Consider the following 20,442-nt stretch of genomic DNA (forward strand, 5'->3'; position numbering starts at 1 on the left):
CTCTCTCCGTTTCCTGGTGGATCCGGCTCCTTTAAGAGGCCGAGCTCAGTGCTGGGAACTCGCGTCACTTTGCAACCCAGAAACTCTCCAGATCAATGAGCGAAGAAGAGCCGCTTTTCGCAGTTCTGCCTTTCAGTTTCTCTCTTCCAGGAAAGGGAGAATTCCCACATTCCGGGGCAGAGAGAGCGGGAGGGGGACGGGGCGGACTGCAGCTCTGCGGGAGCACAAAACACGTCTTCTTTTTTAAAGAATCAGAAAAATCCAATTCCCGTCCTCTTCTTTTTGTGTCTGCTGAGAACCCCGAATGCCCAAGTGAGCCATGCAGGGCGCATCTCCGCGGGCCGATCGGCTGCAGCCCTTGTGGATTTGTCTTTCTGGAAAGATGATCGGAGGAACTTCTTAAAACGCCTGCGGTTGGCTGGGAAAGGATTTCTGCGGGGGTTGGAGGAAGAGGAAAGGAAAGAGGAAAGGGGAGAAAAAAAAGAAAGACGAGAACTTCCTGGTCTCTTTATTTCCTCCTCTTCTGAGACATGTCTGAGGGTCCTGGCCAGTGTTGTATCAAGGTAAAAGCTCGCTTTAAAAACCCTGTTTTAAAACCTACTTGGAGCTGATAATGTATGTTCCAACCCCCGAAACTAAAGATGCAATTGTGTATTTAATCCTTGGTCGCTTTAAGGAGTCGCCTAGAGCGGAAATAAGCGCCCGGGTCTCTGAATTTTCTTCCTCCTCTGCCTTTGGCGAGACTCCCTTCCCTGTAACCTTGGGTTTCTTCGTCTAAAAAGGAGGTCGACCCTGATCCGTCGGGAGAAACGGAGGAAGAAATCAAGCTTGTTTTCTGTTTATTTGCAGGGGAGTTCTGGCTGTAAACCCGGAGTGGGGTTGACTCTTGTTACACAGCTGGTATGTTGCTTTGCACAGGGATCTCTGAAGTCAGCCTGAACTTTCTGTAGTATTCAGAGGAGTAGTTCCTCCACACTTTCAACTGGAATTCTTCACTAAAGCTGCTGCTGTTACAAAGAGATGCCGCTCTCCACCCTTTCAAAGTATAAAGCCGTTTATGGCAGGTTCCAATCCTGAGCATGTTTACTTGATAGTAAGTCCCACTTACTCCCAAGTACATAGAGTTAATTGTAACCTTACTTCTGAGTGGCTGTGCAATGTGATCCTTTTCCTATTTACTCAGAAGTAAGCCCCATTCAACTCAGTGAGGCTTGCATCAGAGTAGATGTGCAGAGCATATGTGCAGCCCATAAGGAAGGGGAGCTCTGTGTTTTATAAATATTGAGCTTCACATGTTTTATAGGCTGCCTTACTAACGTCCAGCATCAGGTGATTAAGTCTGAGTGACATTCTGACAGCTAAAAGGCTAATGTCAAAATTATTTTGAGATCACTATACAAAGGAGGGAAGGGAGAGGAGAGGGTGGGCATGTGAAACAACCTTTGTCAGCAGCTTATTTTTAAAATGTCAATTGAGCACTGTGGTGCTATTACTACATACATTTGCTACTTGATTAATTTCCTTATTGGTTGCCTAGAATGGATAGAATTGGCACTGCTGCACATTTGTAAGAATACAATGGTTTAGTATGGCAGCGCCTGCACTTTGGGACAGGCTGCCTCGTGAGATCAAGCAGGCACCTTCACTGGACTCTCTTCAGCACCTGCTAAAAGGCTTTCTTGTGTAGGCAAGCCTGCCCAGAAGCTTAGAAAGTTCAGGTAATTTAAATTTGTTTTAGTATTTTAACTTTTTAATGTTTTGAAATAGGGCTGTGAACTTTTCTCAGTTTTATTTTTTTATCTTTTTGGCTTTTAGGCTTTTTAAAATCAAACAGTGTGTAGATAGGAAATAAAATAAATAAATAGAGGGGGCTGTTTTGTTGTTTGATATTTCTGCTGCAAAGTTGCATTTCTTTCTAACAAACTTCAAACTTCCTTCAAAGTTCTCTGGAACATTTGATAGAATTAAATAGGTTGCTCTGTGTCTAGTGGCCAAGGGATTCATTCAGATTATGAAAAAGGAAGCATGGTTTCAGTGAGCTAATTCCAAAACTTGCTTTTGAAAATTTTTGAATATGCATTTCCATTTAGCCAGAAAAGGTATTGTCACATCTCAAAAACTTTTAACTCTCTGTACTTTTTTTTTTTTAATCCAGCAATGTATTTCTCTCAAAATTACTGATGCTGTGATCCAATGAACTCTTTAGCCCAGTGAGACTTACTTCTAAGTGAGCATATAAGTTGCTAGGCTGATTAGGGAATAGGTTCCATATAACTTGGATGGTTTCCCTCTGAGGAAATATGCTTCAAATTGCAAAGCAGCAATTTCAACATACAGTAGTCCTTCCTCTGTTGTGAGATGCATTTCCCAGGGGACATTGATAGGGTTGCACCAAGGTCATGAATACAGATTGAATATGGACCACAAGTTTGTACACAGTTTTATTTCAGGAATGGCACAATTTCTCTCTCTTGAGAGCTGTTTTTCTGCAGTGGCCAATTCAAACCTTCCCCAGATGGCCTTAGACAAGCCATAGTTTTCAGCCTCCATTGTCTCATCTGTAATATTGGGCTACATCTACTTTCCTACTTTTTAGAGGGGTGACTTTAAAAGATTACTGAAATAATGGAATGTAAAGCACTGAATATTCTAAATGCTCCATAAAAATGCTTAGTATTACTGTTTATCTCTGAACATGTGTAGTAGCATTATGTGGGGAATTTAATTGTGTAGCCTGATCCTATCTACATTTATTGAAAAGCAAGTCTTACTGATTTCAGTAGGACTTACTCCTAGCAGGTATGTATAGGATTGCATCCCAGTGAGCGCTCTGACGATGGTTATTTCTTGAACAAGCGTCTGGTGAAATGTCTCACTTTAAGTAGCTCCTACAGGCCCGTGAGAATCCTCCACCTCCCCCCCAACCCCACCCTGCTTGCTTCACCCTGCAGTTATGCCTAATAATTGCAAGGGTCCATATACGGGCAGCAAAGTTCCTTTTTTATTTCCCTGATTTATATTTTTATTCAGGACAAGTTGTGTTGCTTCACACCCAGTATTTCCATTTCAACATGTTCACTCAAATAAACTTAAGGTTCTATGCAATGTGGCATTTTAGGGATGGGGGGTCAGCACCAATCAAGCTTTAAAGCAAGGCTCCTCAGTGCGCGAGGCACACATTGCTTAGGGTGGCTGCTGACTCTTTACAGTATTCCATAGCAGCTGAAAGCTTCACTTTCAAACTGTTTTATGTTCTCCAACTGTATTAAGTACATATTTCCCCTTATCTTTCCTTTACCATTCTGGGGCACACAGTACATAGTTTGTTTACAGTAGGTTTGTGGTAAACTAAGATCTACTCACCTGTGAGTGCCTCTGACCTCAGTTGGACTTAGTTCTGAGTAGGCATGTGTAGGATTGCTCTTTGAGTAATGTGTTCTTTTGTACAACTGTAACTAAGCATTTTGGCAGGGTTATAGATCTGACTGGGACGCGGGTGGCGCTGTGGGTTAAACCAGAGAGCCTAGGGCTTGCCGATCAGAAGGTTGGTGGTTCGAATCCCCGCGACAGGATGAGCTCCCGTTTCTCGGTCCCTGCTCCTGCCAACCTAGCAGTTTGAAAGCACGTCAGAGTGCAAGTAGATAAATAGGTACCGCTCCAGTGGGAAGGTAAACGGTGTTTCCGTGCGCTGCTCTAGTTTTGCAAGGAGCGGCAAATGCTTCTGCTGGCCACATCACCCGAAAAACTTTCTGTGGACAGACTCTGGCTCCCTCGGCCAATAAAGCGATATGAGCGCCGCAACCCCAGAGTTGTTTGCGACTAGACCTAACGGTCAGGGGTCCCTTTACCTTTTTATGGATCTGACTGTTTAAAACAGGATTTTCTTCTTGTTTGCTGGTCATTGGCTTTCCAAGTTTCCATTCCAGAAAGGAAGTATAGGCAACTCCCCATTTACATGGGGGTTATGTTCTGAGCACCACACACATCAGTGAAATTGCGTGTATTTGAAGCACCATTGGAAAAACCATTAGAGGGGGAAACACCCTCTAAACCCATTGGGAAACCCATGGAAACCCCTTGAAAAACCAGCAGCACTTACCAGATGCCAAACTCTGCCAAAGCACAGCACAGTCGCTCCCTCCAAACCTCCTTGCTCAAACGCCAACTCCCCACAAGCCTCACCAGTCAGTGCAAAGGCTTGTGGGAATGCTAGGCGCTGTTTTTATGCCTTTTTGCCCTTTCTGGGCTCTTCTATTTCTTTTTTGAAATATATTTTTATTGTGTTATACAAAACAAATTTAAGTTCAAACATTAGATATCAACATAATCATTTAGCATTCCCCTCCGCCCTTCCATGGTTACCATTATCAATCTTTTTCTTTCCAACTGTTTCCCTTATTTTCTCTATTTTTTTTTTTAATCATCCATTTATACTATAGTTTTTTTGTACATTACAAGCATTATTCAAATCCTGCCAAAGTTTTTTGTTGTTTACAGTGTTCTCTTAGGTACATTGTAGTTTTTTCCTATTCCTTCTTAAAGTTCTTCCTGGTTTCTGATTTTCTCAGTCAATTTTGCCATTTTGGCCTAGTCCATCATTTTCATCAGCCATTCGTCTCTGGTCGGGACTTTTATCTTCCTTCCAACTCTGGGCCAGTAGTATCTGCGCTGCTGTCGTCACGTATGTAAATAGTCATTTCTGCTGCTTCAGAATCTGTGCACCTAAAATACCAAGTAAAAAAGCCTCTGGTTTTTCCACAAACATTATTTTAAACATTTTTTTCAACTCATTGCAGATCATTTCCCACAATGCTGTTGTTATCTTGCACGTCCACCGCATGTGGTAGAATGTGCTTTCTTTCTCCTTGCATTTCCAACAGACATTTGAATCAGTTCTGTACATCTTTGCTAATTTTACAGGTGTTAAGTACCACAACACATCATTTTCATATAATTCTCCTTCAACGCACAGCACGCTGTAAATTTTAAATGCTCCCTCCATAACTTTTCCCAAGATGAAAATTGGATATTGTACCAAATATCTTGTGCCCATTGTATCATTACTGATTTAACTTCTTCGTCTTTGGTATGCCATCCTAGCAGCAGTTTATACATTTTAGAAAGTAACTTCACATTGTTTTTCACAAATCTTTTTCAAACCTTGAAAATTCTTTACTAAATCCATTTTTGAAATCTATTTTAAACACTTCATTTAATGGATGGTATTGCAGCCAGTCTGTTACTGTCTTATGTACTCAAAACTTTTCATTTTCAATTGTTGTTCTACTTCCATGAGCAACTCTTTATAGGTTGCCCATTCACTTTTTGCATTAGTCTTTTTCAAGGATATCACTTCCATTTTTTTAAAAAAGATATTTATTAGGAGTTTGCAAATTACAGAAAGAGAAAAAGAACAATAGAAAATTAAACAAAACAAAACAATACCTTACAATACATCAAAAAAAAAGAAAAGGAAAAAACAGAAAAAACAATACAATAAAACAACAACAAAAACAGAACAAAAACATTTAAAAACACATCCAGCCTTTCCATGTCTTTACCTTTCATATACTTGTTTCATCAACCTCCTCACAACTCCCTTTTTTGTATTCTAGTTCAAATAGCTATTTCAGCAAGTCCTTTCCATCTTTCTCAATTTTCGTTCTGAAATTTAACTTAAAACACCCTAACCTTAAATTTTCCACTTTGGTCCATTAACAATCTATTTTTACTTAATTCTTTATAACATTTCTGCTAAAACCATATAACTTCGTTCCAGCATCCTTCTAACATTCATTAATTTTACAATATTTCTGTAAATATACTTTAAATTTTTTCCAATCTTCTTCCACCGACTCTTCTCCCTGGTCTCGGATTCTGCCAGTCATTTCCGCCAGTTCCATGTAGTCCATCAGCTTCATCTGCCATTCTTCCCTGGTGGGTAAATCTTGTGTCTTCCAATACTTTGCGATAAGTATTATTGCTGCTGTTGTAGCATACATGAAACAAGTTCTATCCTTCTTTGGCACCAATTGGCCGATCATGCCCAGGAGAAAGGCCTCTGGTTTCTTCAGGAAGGTATATTTAAATACCTTTTTCATTTCATTATAGATCATCTCCCAGAATGCCTTAATCTTTGGGCATGTCCACCAAAGATGATAAAAAGTACCTTCAGTTTCATTACATTTCCAACATTTATTATCGGGCAAATGGTAAATTTTTGCAAGCTTGACTGGTGTTATGTACCACCTGTAAATCATTTTCATTGAATTCTCTTTTAAGGCATTACATGCCGTAAACTTCATACCAGTGGTCCATAACTGTTCCCAGTCAGCCATCATAATATTATGTCCAACATCTTGTGCCCATTTAATCATAGCAGATTTCACCGTTTCATCTTGAGTATTCCATTTCAACAGCAAGTTATACATTCTTGACAAATTCTTAACTTTAAGGTCTAACAATTCTGTTTCCAATTTTGATTTTTCCACCTGGAAGCCTAATTTTCTGTCCAAATTATATGCCTCCATTATTTGATAATAATGGAGCCAATCTCATACTCTGTTTTTTAATTTTTCAAAGCTCTGCAATTTTAGTCTGTCTCCCTCTTGTTCCAAGATTTCCCAATACTTCGGCAATTTGGCCTCCATATTGAGTTTTTTCTGAGCCTTTGCTTCCATTGGTGACAACCATCTTGGGGTTTTATTTTCTAACAAGTCCTTATATCTTATCTGTAATGAGTATGGGGTTGCTCGTGCGTAAGTTGCCACCACTCCTGGCTATGTTGCCTTGTTAAACTTTTCTGTCTGGACAGCCCTTCACTTCGTGGCTGCCTCAGTCGCTAGCAGAATCCGTCAGTGGGCGTTTCTTAAACCTTTTCCAGCATAAAAGCTGTTTGACGCCAAGTCTCCTCCTACTCTTCCTGCGCGGAAGTCTTCTGCGCAGGGAGGGTGTGGGTAGCGGAGGACCCGTGCTCTCCCCGCTGGTGTCAGGCGAAGAGTCCTGGAGCCCTCTCGCCGATTCCCCCATCTGTCCCCCTTTATCCCTGGTGTTGCGCTGATTTCCTTCCCCAGCTGACGGGCTGCCTCTCTCCCTGCTGGGTCCTTCTCCAGCATCATTTGGGAGCCTTCCCTCCACCTCTAGCTCCGATGTCAGTTCCCTGACATTATCCAAACATTATACAGTGCTTTTCTGACAATATGGTTTTTAAACGCTTTGTGTGCTTTAACCTTATCATACCACAGGTATGCATGCCAACCAAATACGTTATTGAAACCTTCCAAATCCAACACATCTGTGTTTTCAAGAAGCATCCATTCTCTCAGCCAACAAAACGCGGCTGATTCATAATAAAGAAGATTCCACCTAAACATTAGGAAGAACTTCCTGACAGTAAGAGCTGTTCGACAGTGGAATTTGCTGCCAAGGAGTGTGGTGGAGTCTCCTACTTTGGAGGTCTTTAAGCAGAGGCTTGACAACCATATGTCAGGAGTGCTCTGATGGTGTTTCCTGCTTGGCAGGGGGTTGGACTCGATAGCCCTTGTGTCCTCTTCCAACTCTATGATTCTGTGATTCTATGATTTTTTGAATGATGGACTGACTGTAATTGATTCTCAGTTAAACATCTGGGTAGTTCAGATGACAACCTTGAGCCAGGTTAAGAGCTTGAAGAAGAAAAGTCACTGTATCCAGGAACAGTCCACATATCAGCTTTCAAAATTTGCCAGGTGACAGGCACATTTTGCACCTGGCTATTTGCCACTTGCGACCAAGCAGAGATGCCCAGGCACCAGGCACCACTGCTTTCACACACTAGCAACACACCCTATAGAATTCTATCTGTTATATTTTATCTGCACAATCAGAATGAATTTCTGAGTGGAACCAAAAGCTTGTATTGAAAAATATGACTTTCGAGCTGTCTGGCCCCAAAATGACAACTAGGCATTCCATTTTGGCGACTGTAACCTTGGTTTAAGGAGTCATTTGGTGCCTAGCTGATATATCTGAGTTTCTAACACTGCCACATATATTCCAACCACCTCTTTTTTGGAGATTGCTCCTGCTTAGGCTGCACAGAAAGCAGTTTGCTTCCAGAAATTCATTCCAGTTGTGCAGATAACATACAACTGAGAGAATTCTACAGGCTGGGATATTAGTGTGTGAAAACCGTCCAGATCCAGGGATCCCCAGGCATGCCTCTCCAGATGGTAGAGATTTCAGGTCCCATCCTGGCACCGTCATCTTCACTTGGTCGCAAGTGGTCAAAAACTAGGTGCCAAATGCGCCTGGTGCCTGGCTAATTTCAAAAACTGCTGTCATACAGGGCAGTTTCAAAGTTGTAATTAGCCCCCTCTCCCCCCACCTCAGATGACTGTATCTAGTAAATACCTAGTGCATAGTATTTTGGTTATACTAAAATTAATATGTTAAATGGTTTTTAATGACTCCATATTTCACCTGCTTTAAATCTAAATAATATAAGGGAAGTCCATGCTGTTGAATTATCTTAAAATATTTACAAGTGTTGTAAATTTCTGAACCAAAACATTTGATCGGGAAAATAAGCAATAAAGCACCCTTAGTATGGCTTAAATGCTATTTACTGGAAGTTTTCCAATAAATATAATTTTCAAGTATATAATTTTTAAAGCATGCTAAGGGTGCTTTATAGCCTGTTTTTCCTAATGAAATTGTTTGGCTCAGACAAACATGAAAAATTAACGTGCCACACTTACCGTTTACTAAATTAAAAGTTATATATGATCAATATGATCTCAATCTGTTTAGGGGATTCTTTCAAGTTTTTCCAGAAAACCACATCATTGTCTGGAAGTGACACTGGCATAGTTCTGTGGGTGATCACTGCTTCATATTCCTAAGCTATTACAGTAGGAGCAGGATATGACCAGGGCAAATTCGAAACTGTTTGCCTGCAGGGCATCTATTTCAGTTGCTATTGAATGTTTAACTCAGGGTATGTAAATCCTGCTGCTCTTGTGTGGAAGCCAACACCCCACTTGGTCTGATGTTTGGACTCACATGTGTGAATCTTGCAGAACTCAGCATCCCCTTGCCACCACCAGCCTCAAAATTGGCAGTGCACGTGGTAAGGGATTGTCAAACATTACTATCCTTTGTGTGTTTTGCTACTTGCTCTTAGGAACCATATATTTGTTGATAAAATTTGTATACTGTCTTTCATCTGAAGATTTAAGGTCAGTTCATTATGCTGCAGGTTCATCTCTCCCTGCTGTTCGTGTGTGTGTGTGTGTGTGTGTGCAGTAATATGTAAATTATCCCTAAGATTGCAGCTGTAGATAGTATAGCAGGCCTCCATAAGGTCCTCTTGTAAGTCTGGTGTGCTGTTACTGCAGCAAGCGGTAGCTTCACATCTGTGGAATGGCCTCCCCATTGAAGTGAGTCTCACCCCAACTTTATATTATTTTAGAAACCGGGTAAAAGCTCACCTTTTTGTCAGGCTTATGGAGGCTGATGAGTTAAACCAGTTTAAAGATGCTTATGAAAACATTTTGTTTTGCTGAAAGTCTGCATAGAAATCTCTTAATTAATAAATAAATTGGTATGAATTTATTGAATGGCTCTTTTTTGTCTCCATTTTCAAAGTGGAGATAAATGATAATGGCTTGCCATTCAGGGTTGTTGTAAGAATTATTAATTATGATGTTTGTGAAGATCTTCCACCACTTAAAATACTAATGTCTAATTGATGTGTTGTGTGATGTTTGACATGTGTAGTATATAAACGATAAAGTGTATTTCTTGGATGAAGTTGATTTAAGAAACCAAATCAACAGGTTCCACTTGAGAGCTTTCTGGGAGGCAACTTAATAAAAAAAATTCTGATCTGGGATATCCCAATTAAATGGAAACCTTCAGTTCTTTATAGAACTCTTTTTCTTTTTATCTCAGAGCAATTTTACAAATTATAAGTGGTACACTCCCATGTCCCAAACACTGTTTATCTATGTGCCTATGTTCTCTGAATGGTATGTGGAATATACTGTTGAAATTAAGATTCCTCGGGGCTTTGTATTCCCAGCATATGAGCAGCTTTTTCTAAACCTTCCTCCCATCCTTAAGGAATAGTGGAGGTGTCTTGGATAGCAGCTGTCTTCAGTTAGGGCACCTGAGATTTCTGAATACTGTTAACTCTGGCTACACATAGTTTCCCTAAACTGGGGACACCCAACTTTTGCACCCTTGGGGTTCAGCTCTGCTTTCCAGTAAGCAAAGTTTGAAAGTAGACAACACCAGCACCACATAGATAAGTCACTGGGTTTCTGTCCTGACATTTTAGGAATTTAGCTGCCTTCTCAGGTCTCCAGAGGAAGGAGTTAAATCTTGGGGCAAGGAGTCTGGATCAAGTAGCAAAGCCATTTTCTACTTGGATTTAAAGTCCCTTCCCCACCCAGATGTCCATCTGCACCCTTTGTGTCCGAGGATCTAAGCTTCAGGACACTTAGCAGTATGAAAAAAATAGCATCATGTCTGACCAAAGAACTACCGTACCGGTAGATCAGCACACGTCCCTGCTTTGCGGTACTGAAAACTCTTAGTTCTTTTTTCGTCCTTGGAGATGTCTTCTGAAGAATATGTGAACATGATTGCCTTTGTTAAGGTTACAGCTTCCTCCCTTGGTCTCTAAAAGTTAGATGTCTGCAGGTGGGGTGATGAACCTGCATGTAAATGCTTGCCTATTGACATCCTTCTCCTTGTTTCTGTTTTGTGGGCTTTCCATGGGCATCTCATAGGTCATGGCGAGAAAAGGGCGCTGGACCAGATGAGTCTAGGTGCAAAGTGTCTCCATCTTCATATGGGAAGGGCAGGTGTTGTCCCCTGTGCCTTTTCTGCAACCTAGGACAAGATGGAGAGCACTAGCTCCCTTCCGGTTTATGACAGCTTTTTCTTTTTTTTGCCTGGAGGAGATTCTTACTTGCCACAGGCAATTGTAGCTATTTACAAGTCTTCAGGAAGAGCTCTGTGGCTACTGGGCACCTGTTATCTGGTGTGCCTGGGGCATTTTGAACATGAAACCCCCAAAGAGCTGTGACGTTAAGTATAGTATATTTCTTGCTCCATTGCGTGGTTTTAGAGAACCATTTTGTTTTTCCTTTCCAGTAAAAATGTTAGTAAGGTTTTTACCACACATTGATTACAATTGTGTAGAATTGTTAGCTAGCGGAACAGACTTCTTCCTGCTCTAGACTATTGGAATAGGAATGTGTTGTGTATACAGCACCTGCCTGTGGGAGCATAGCATTGGTGTTTCCCTGTTAGTAAAACCAGGGTCAAATACTGAAAGCATTACTTCGTCAGAACAGTAATGATGAACACAGAAAGTTACACTAGTTAGGAAAACTGTCTTCTAGAGGACTCCAGAGCCTCCCAGGCCATTGTACCAAATCACCAAAGACCTTTTCATGATGTGTTTTGAATATCCATAGAGTATTCTTTGTGATTAGAAATTACTTCACATCTGCTTGGAAATAGAGCTGTTGAAATAAAAATGCTCTGCTTTAATGCAGTCTCTAGCTACTGCCAGGGCTTCTGAGTTTGATCTGAAGTTGCAGGCTTTTAGTCTCCTTCTCAGGAGTAGGGTTCAAACAACACCTGCCCTATGCATTCAAGGAATGGTGGGGGCTGGGCTGCTGCCTAGACTCGCACTGCCCTGCTGCTGTCGTGTCTCGTGACCAGACTCCCTGTTCTCTATGTGTTCAGCAGGAATTTTGTGTCCCTCTGCTTCCTATGTGCAGAAAGGAGCTTTGTACTTTGGCATGTACAAAATACGCAGGCCTAGAGCCCTTCTCACGTATAGAACCTTATGCATGTATATTGATGTATATGAGAACCTAGAAAACATGGTCACTGGTGTATTCACATTGTAGGGTGCGGCTAATCTGTGTAACCTCAGACACCCCTTGCATGTTTCACTGATGCATAGGGAGGTCATCTGACACATGTTCCACCCAAGGTATCCAGTGGCAGGAGCAAAATTGTAGGGTGAGGGGTCAGGAGCAAAGGTATAGGCTTCTTTTGGCTTGAGAGCTTTGTTATTAGCTCTACCTCTCCCCATGCCTATTGTGGCAGAACCAGGCATAGTCAGTTTGTGGCAACCATAGAACAACTGCACCAGGCAGAGTGGTCATTCCTTTGCCTAAAACAGGATTTCCTGGTTATCTTTGTTTTTATTTTCATGTCTTTGCCAAGGTGACAGACACTCATAAGAAACAGTGGGGAAATTAAGTTTTTAGCATATTTATGTGATTGGGCATCACTGTGTCTTCTTCTAACAAGCAATAGAAGCAAGGACAGGAATTCATACTCTTTCCTCCTTTGGGCTGATTCTGGATGAAAAATGACATTTATTTCGAATCATAGAATGTAGAGTTAGAAGGGACCCCAAGGATCATCAAATTCAGTGGTTCACAATTAGCAAATCACCGAGGACCCCCTATTTTCAAAAGCCAAGCCATAGACCCCTTTCTTTTGAAAATTTTGATCGCTCTATGGTAGTTACCTGTGCAAAGCAATTTTTTGAAGAAAATGTGGGGTAGCCCTTAATAAGCAAAGGATTTTAGATATACTAAAAACAGACCATAAAAATTGTGATATTACCACACATTGCCTGTCCCCAGACTTCTCTCCATTGCTCCACTACAACTGAATATTAAAAAAGCAATTGTGTCCCTAACTTGCAGGCATTCTATATGCAGAAGGCTTTTTATATGAGAGAGTATTCCTTACTCGTAACCTGATATGGTACATTTTAGCAAAACTTTGCAGCATATAGTTCTTCTAACTGAGGGATCTTGCACCTTTAAGACATAGGTGATGACTTGGTCACAGCTTGATAAAGTACTGGTGAAGACTGAGTAGAAAACAGCTGTAATTTTGTAATGTTGGTTTTATTTATTTATTTAGTTAGTTAGTTAGTTAGTTAGTTAGTTAGTTTAGTTAGTTAGTCCTCCTGTGCCCAAGGTTCATCCCTGGCTTAAAGAGATTACAGTGGTATCTCAGGTTAAGAACTTAATTTGTTCCGGAGGTCCGTTCTTAACCTGAAACTGTTCTTAACCTGAAGCACCACTTTAGCTAATGGGGCCTCCTGCTGCCGCCGCACCATTGCTGCGCAATTTCTGTTCTCATCCTGAAGCAAAGTTCTTAACCTGAGGTACTATTTCTGGGTTAGCAGAGTCTGTAACCTGAAGCGTGTGTAATCTGAAGCGTCTGTAACCCGAGGTACCACTGTAATTAGTTAAATACAGTACTTATTTGGAGTGAGGTTTTTATTCTTGTTGATTACCCAATAGGAACAATGAACTTTTTACCTTATTAGGATTCTGCTGGACATCGGTTTCCTTCCACCCCCAAATGTAGCCACAGAACTTCCCGCAGAAAACAAGAAAACAGCATCCACGCAGGCTGCCTTTTGCACTAAATCGGCCTGGGTAATGTATTGAGACATCGCCCAGGACTGGTATGAGGGGCAGACTGCGATGGCAGCTTCACTCGGCAGAATGTTGCTCTTGGCTCCTTCCAGCTGGCGCTGGTAGCAGCGGGACTCAGGAGCTGCAGTGGTTGATATACCGCTGAGTGAAGCCACCATCCCGCTCTGCCCTCATGCTGGCAGAGGGAGAAACAATCAGGATTGGCGAGGCGCTTGGCTGAGGAGCATGGGACTGCCCTTGCCCCAGCCAAGCAGTTTTAGGAGCCCCTGACCTGCCACCTTCTCATACAAGCGAGGGGGGGGAAACCTCAGTTGCCGCTTCCCTCAGCCAAGCAGTTAACGGAGCCCCTAGCCCTGCTGGCTCGTTGAGCTGGGGGCCAGGAAGCCTCCCCCCCCCCCAGTTGAAGAGTTCACCAAAGGCCCGATGCTCCTTGGCTCAAAGGTGAGCCTGAGAGGCATTGGGACTCGCTCCCTGGGTAGAGCTGGTCCATTATCTTAGCTGCTGCTTCCTCCCAAAGGCAGGAAGAAGCAGCTGAGATAAATTCCACTCATTGTGATATACCAGGATTTAGCTGCTGATATTTCATGATGTTGAAAAGAAAGTATCGCCCAGTCCAAGCACTAAACTAAATCATCAGAGGTTGAGCTGTTGTGCCAATCATAGTGGAAATTTGCTTAGCTATTTCCCCTGTTGGGCTTCCAAGAAGGGACATGGATCCCAAACACATAAGGCAAGATTCACTGAAAACCCTCCCTGCAAGCAGTGGGCGAGTTCTCTAAAGCTGAAAGTAGTTAGAAGTTATTTTCAGTTAAAAAGTAGAGAGTAAGGGGCAGGAATCCCTTACGTTTTTTTAATGATAAGCAGGTGAGCTGTTTGTACACCCCCCTCCCCTCCAATCACATGAACCCTAAGAAACTGTGTCAGAGGTTTGTACCCAATCCCAGCTCACTTGCCATCCAGCAACATTCTCACAAGGCATTCACTGGGCAATTAACAAGCTAAGTGAGTCCCTGGCAGGGGATGGTGCTGTGGACCCCCTGGGTATGTTCGGCAGACCCCCAGGAGTCCCCAGACCCCTAATTGGGGACCACTGGTCTTGTCCAACTAAAGCAGGTATGTCCAAAGTCCATCCTGGGGGCCTAATCTGGCTCGTCGGTCAATTTAATCCTGCCCCTGTGGCAGTTTATTTCCTGGGCTAAAATCCTAAAAAAAAAACCTCAACAACTTTCGTCAGCCCTCAGGCATGTCAACTCCATCTGGCCCTCTTTGAAAAAAGTTTGGACACCCCTGAACTAAAGCATCCATGACAGACGGCCACCCAACCTTTGCTTAGAAACCTCCAAGGGAGGAGAGGCCACCACCTCTCGTGGGACACTCTTTCACTGTCAAATTCTTTCTGATGTTTAGTTGGAATTAGGAGGTGACTCAGGTATACAGCCAGTCCCCCACAACTCATCAAAACATGGCCTGCAAATGCAAACCATTCTTTTAGTCTTCATATTGCAGGGCAGGTTTAGGTGATTATGTGCTGTGGCTGAGAGGAAAACTGGAATGTAGTCTGGTATTTATGGAATAGAATTCTACAGGATTTGTTGCTGGTGTGAAAATAGTCTAGATCCAAGGATCCCCAGGGCTGCACCTCCAGATGGTGGAGACGTCACAAGTGGCCGATAGCCAGGTGCAAAATGCTACGGGCACCTGGCAAATTTCAAATACTGCTGAGATGGGGAGTGCTGGGAACAACACAAGCTGTAGTTCCTTAAAAAACAAATATCTCCTTGCCTTGCCCTCCCAGCCCCTCCTTTCCCTTAGCTGTACATGTCAAGCACAAATCAGCAGGACCTCTGCTTGGGATCTTTGCTAGATTATTTGGGGTAGGTGGGGGGCGGGGAGAGCTATAGCCCTGAGGAAGTTTTCATCAGTCAGTGACTTTTCTGCTTGCCTTGTCCCACCCTCCAGCCCTGGAAGCCCTCGTAAGACAGCTGCTCCAGAGGAAGAACTGTGAGGGGAGAGAGACTTTCTGTCCATCAGGCAATGGCTTTTCCACATGCCTTATCCCACCCTCCAGACTTGGGAGCCTTTCCCAGACCATGAGCAGCAGAAGCAACTGGAAAGAGAGGAGTTCAGGGAAATAACCAGAGCATGTACCACTCTGGGGAGACTGTGCGTGGGCATGCCAAATGGAGCTACTGGCTTAGCTATCCCAGGTTTGTTGATAGGGTTATTAAATTGATTCTATATTTAAAAATGGTACACCTTTGATTATCATAACACATTGATATATAACAGGGAAGGACATTGCTGGCTGTCGTTGACAACAGAATACTGCCTTGAAGGCCCAATTATTTTATTTTATTTTATATATTCTTATCTTATCTTATCTTATCATCTTATCTTATCATCTTATCTTATCTTATCTTATCTTATTGGTTGAGTTTATATACCGCCCTATACCCGGAGGTCTCAGGGTGGTTCACAGAAAAGATCACAATGTATATAATCAGAATATAGGGGATGGAAAGAACAGTAAAATCAGTTCAGCAAACTCAACCCCCACCCAAAACCCCATCCATACAAAATCCCTAATAACAATAAAATCATTTCATCAGTTATAAAATTGATCTTCCCCAAATGACAACAAGACACAATCAGATAAAGGCATGATATGAAGTTTGACTCCATAAGTACAGGGGTGGGGTTTTTTAGTTCGGTGTGTTTTTTTGTGTGTGTGTTTTTTTTAGGTGTGATAATTTCTTCCTGCAGCCAATTGGAAGCTGTGCTTTGGAAGTCGAACAGACTTCTGGAACAGATTCTGTTCGACTTCCGAGGAACGACTGTACTGGGAACATAGTGTAAAGCATGTAAATGCCATTTGTCTTGTGTGGGAAGCTTCTAGAAGCCACAGGTGAGAGCCGAGTGCAGGGTGGGGACCAAAGGTGGACAAATTAGCCCGGAATGAGCATGACATGCCCCCCCCCCAGGTACTGCCCCTCCCCTAACACCACCCCGGGAAATGGCTTCAAGTGGCTGACTAAACCAGGTGAGGGAAGCTGATGGGTCTCAGACCCTCAGGGAGTGACAGAGCTCCCCTGCATGCAAAGACAGGCTCCACGGCTGGAGTGGAAGAGATCAGTAGGGGCTCCAACAGTCAAGAAGGTGGTTTCTACATGTGCTGTATAGGGACGTGAGGGGCTGGTGGGGATGGCCCACCTGGGAGGCTAGCCCATCCTAGGAGAAGAAAAACTCTCATCCTGTGCCTCTGCTGCCTTGCGGGATATCTTCAGGAGCAAACCCTACACCAATCCGGAGTGGAGTCCCTAAGGTGGTGAGATGGTGCCTTGTATGCTGCCTCCTGGTAACTGCTACAGGCAAGCTAGTGCCAAACGTCTTGCTCTGCTTTCCTTTGAACCACATCGGCAAGGCTGGGGGGGGGGGCGGTCCTTGTTGTCTGGGAAGCCCAGGACCTCCAGACACATTGCCCAAGCTTGTGTCCCAGGGAGGTCATGTTAAGTGCTGCTAATGCAGTGCTTTGACTTCACCCGTAGAGGTGCACTCCATTGTCTCTTGGGACAGACTTAAGCCAACAACAATGTGTGGGAAACTTTGTATTGGGAGGGGGGCATGAGTAGTACCTGAAGCAGAAGGTTTCCTATATTATTTTTTCTTTCTCTGATTGTATTCTTCCTGCCCTTGTGAGTGCAGATGGTAGGCTATTGAAGCAAAAGGTGAACTGCCAGCTGGGAAACATAAAACCATAAATATCTGCACATAGCCTTTGCCAAACATCCAGTGTTTAAATTAATTTAATGTGGCAACATAGCAATTTAAATCAACTGGAAACTCAAGACTTATCATGGCAGCTATTACCGGCTTCCATTAATGGAGCAAAACAGAGATGGCATATAACTACTATTTATTAAGAGGCCTAGAGAGAGGCCAACATATCGCATCAGTGATGCAAACATTGGAGTCTGCCAAGTAAAGTACCGGAAAGATCCTTTGAAGCAGAATCACGTGATTTAATGCTGTGCTGTAAATAGGCAGTTTCCAGGTTTGTTTGGTTCTATGCACTGGGATTGCTTAACGGTACAGAATCTGAAACCCTTGACCTGAAAATTAGTTGGCAGCACATCTTGGGACTGGTTCCATAACTTGCAAAATGGGGCTTCAAGAGCCAGAGAGAGAGAGTGGTGCTACTTGTGAAATGAGAGTGCTCTTTGCTGTGCTTCTTTCTGTTCAAAATTTATTTCATGGCAGTGGTGTGGGTTGTGCAATACATAATATTTCTCTACTTTGATATGGCTTTTACTGAGCACTTTGGGTGAAATACAAATCCCAAATAATAGCACGACTGACAAATGTCTGAATGACATGTGCACACCCAGCTTTTTCTTTTATTTAAATCATTTGCACCCAATCTCTCCTCAATAGAGGCAAAGGTGACTAAAGGCAATGAAGCTGAAAACAACCGTCATAAGAAATAAAAACAATGGCACATAATGCACAGCAGAACAATAAAAAATGAAATAAAATTGCTATTAAAAACCAATGGCATCAATGCAGCTTCTAGCAAATTAAAACAATTTAGCTAGCAGGACTTTAAAAATTATGGCCCAAAGGTTTCATAAAAATGACAGGCTTTCATGGCATGCCCAAAACCTGTTGGTCATGGGGAAGGATGAGCCATCCTTTTGGAGTCCCATAGCTGAGAATTCCCATCTCGGATCCCAACTAGATAAACCTCTGGGGATGCTTCATTGGAAGATTTTGGGAGAAGGATGTCCTTCAGATATCTTGAGCTCACTCTGAGTTGGGTCCGGACACTTACAAAAAAGAAAAGAGAAGCCAGCGTAGTTGTTTTATGAGGCCTCCTGATTCCCAGGACGTGGCTCCATTCACAGCCAATTGTAACTTTCAGATACTTTTTGAAAGGAGCATCACATGGAGCAAAAAGCTTTTTTGTTACTCTGTGGACTCACAAAACTTCCTCAGAGTGTAGACAGAGTGTTAAGCATTTGAAGTGGATTTGCAAATGGTAATCGTAATGCAGGAGGTCTACAGAAAATGAGCTAACTTATTAGTGGCCAGAATAGTGGTCCACAAGACACAAGTTTAAGAATTCTGCCTTGAGGCTTTTTGTGTTTAGAAGAAAGGTCTGTGTGTTTACTATTGGAAAGCTTTCTTTCATACTTCCTGCTGTAATAACAGGAGAGTAATAATGTCCAAAGTAAATATTTGACTGTGGATCTATTCCCATGTTCATCAGTGTGATTTTTATTGCTTCTGTTTATAGCTTCTCTTCACTTTCTTCCCTTTTTTTTGTTCAGTATTTTCATCAAATGTCCCTCAAATGCTGCTGTTTGCCTGTGTGTTCATTAATTCTTGTCATGCCACCCCTAAAATATACCATAAAAAGGGAAGCTGTGATGGACCTTACAGCTGCCTTCTATCTTAAGGTTACCAGATTTTTTTCAATGAATCCAGGGACACTATAAATAAATAAATAAATACTACACGTTCGGGACGGTGATGCTGCAGTGGTGGCGGTGGCAGAGGGGCGGCCTCCGCCTTGACCCCAACCGCCATGTTTCCCCTTCCTCCGAGGCTTCTATCTCCTTTCTCCCTGAGCCTGGGCTGCCCCTGAGTTGTTGGTTCTTCAGTGGTGGTGGTGGGGAAACGGTGCCCGGTGGGTCAGGCATGGAAGGAGGAGGGCCGAGAGCGGTGGTGGCAAGGCGATGCCTCCCTTCCCACTGGAGCAGCCCCAATCCCATTCCTATCTGTGTGCAAGCAGGAGGGGGCCGGGATCCCTCAGCTGGGAAGGGAGGCTTCCCATTGCCTGAGAGATCCCTGCCCCCCCCCCGCTTGCACGCAAGCTCGGATAGGCAGCGTGAAGCCTCCCTTCACAGCTGAGAGATCCCCACCCCACTCCTGCTTGCACGAAAGTAGGAGTTGGGATCGGGACTGTCCGATAGGCAGCATGAAGCCTCCCTTCACAGCTGAGTTGCTGGGGTCAGGGAAGGTGGAGGCAGCCCGGAAGCTGCGTCTTGGAGCCCCTGCACCACCATCATATGGGGACTTCCAAGCAGCTCCTGAAGCCAGCCAGAGCCAACTGCTCCGGGATGCTGAGGCTGCCGCTGCTGCATTTCCCGGGGACATTAGTTGAAATCCAGGGACATTCCAGGGATGGAATTTGTCCAGGACTTATTTGCAAATCTGGGGACTGTCCCCAGGAAACAGGGACGTCTGGTAACCCTATTCTATCTCCCTACTACATGTCTTTCTCTCTCCACTTAGCCCACCATAGACATGGCTGGTTTAATCTTAGGCGTTTTCTGTTATCATTCTTTTATAAGTCAACAGAATAGTTGTAAGTGATCCCCTGAAGAAGAGTGACACTTGCAAAACTTTGGTATTATTTTTTTAGATATCTGGTTCTATCCTATTTATTTATTTATTTATTTAATAATATATACCCTGTCTATCTGGCTGGGTTTCCCCAGCCACTCTGGGTGGCTTGCAGCATATATAAAACATAGTAAAAAATCAAGCATTAAAAGCTTCCTGATACAGGGCTGCCTTCAGAGGTCTTCTAAAAGTCAGATAGTTGTTTATTTCCTTGACATCTGATGGGAGGGCATTCCTCAGGGTGGGCACCACTACCAAGAAGGCCCTCTGCCTGGTTCCCTGTGACCTCACTTCTCGCAGGGAGGGAACCGCCAGAAGGACGTTGGAGCTGGATCTCAATGTCTGGGCTGAACAATGGGGGTGGAGACGCTCCTTCAGGTATACTGGGCCGAGATGGTTTAGGGTCAGAACCAACACATTGAATTGTGCTCAGAAATGTACTGGAAGCCAGTGAAGATCCTTTATGACCAGTGTTATGTGGTCTTGGCGGCCGCTCCTAGTCACCAGTCTAGCTGCCACATTCTGAATTAGTTGTAGTTTCCAGGTCACCTTCAAAGGTAGCCCCACG

At 43.2% G+C, this 20,442-nt stretch overlaps 1 protein-coding gene across 2 annotated transcripts in view; it reads left to right on the plus strand.

Moving 5' to 3' along the window:
• ETV6 (ETS variant transcription factor 6) overlaps positions 1-20,442 on the plus strand; it is a 146,372-nt gene continuing 125,930 nt past the window's right edge. Inside the window, exon 1 of one of the 2 annotated variants that reach the window (XM_082223217.1) lies at positions 1-563. In XM_082223217.1, the coding sequence (XP_082079343.1) occupies positions 531-563 (33 nt within the window). In that variant the 5' untranslated portion in view covers positions 1-530. The remainder of the gene's footprint in view (positions 564-20,442) is intronic. The other variant, XM_082223216.1, reaches the window with a different exon arrangement.

Source organism: Podarcis vaucheri (genome assembly GCF_965113315.1).
Source record: "Podarcis vaucheri genome assembly, chromosome: 5".
In the NCBI taxonomy this organism is placed as follows: Eukaryota; Metazoa; Chordata; class Lepidosauria; order Squamata; family Lacertidae; genus Podarcis; species Podarcis vaucheri.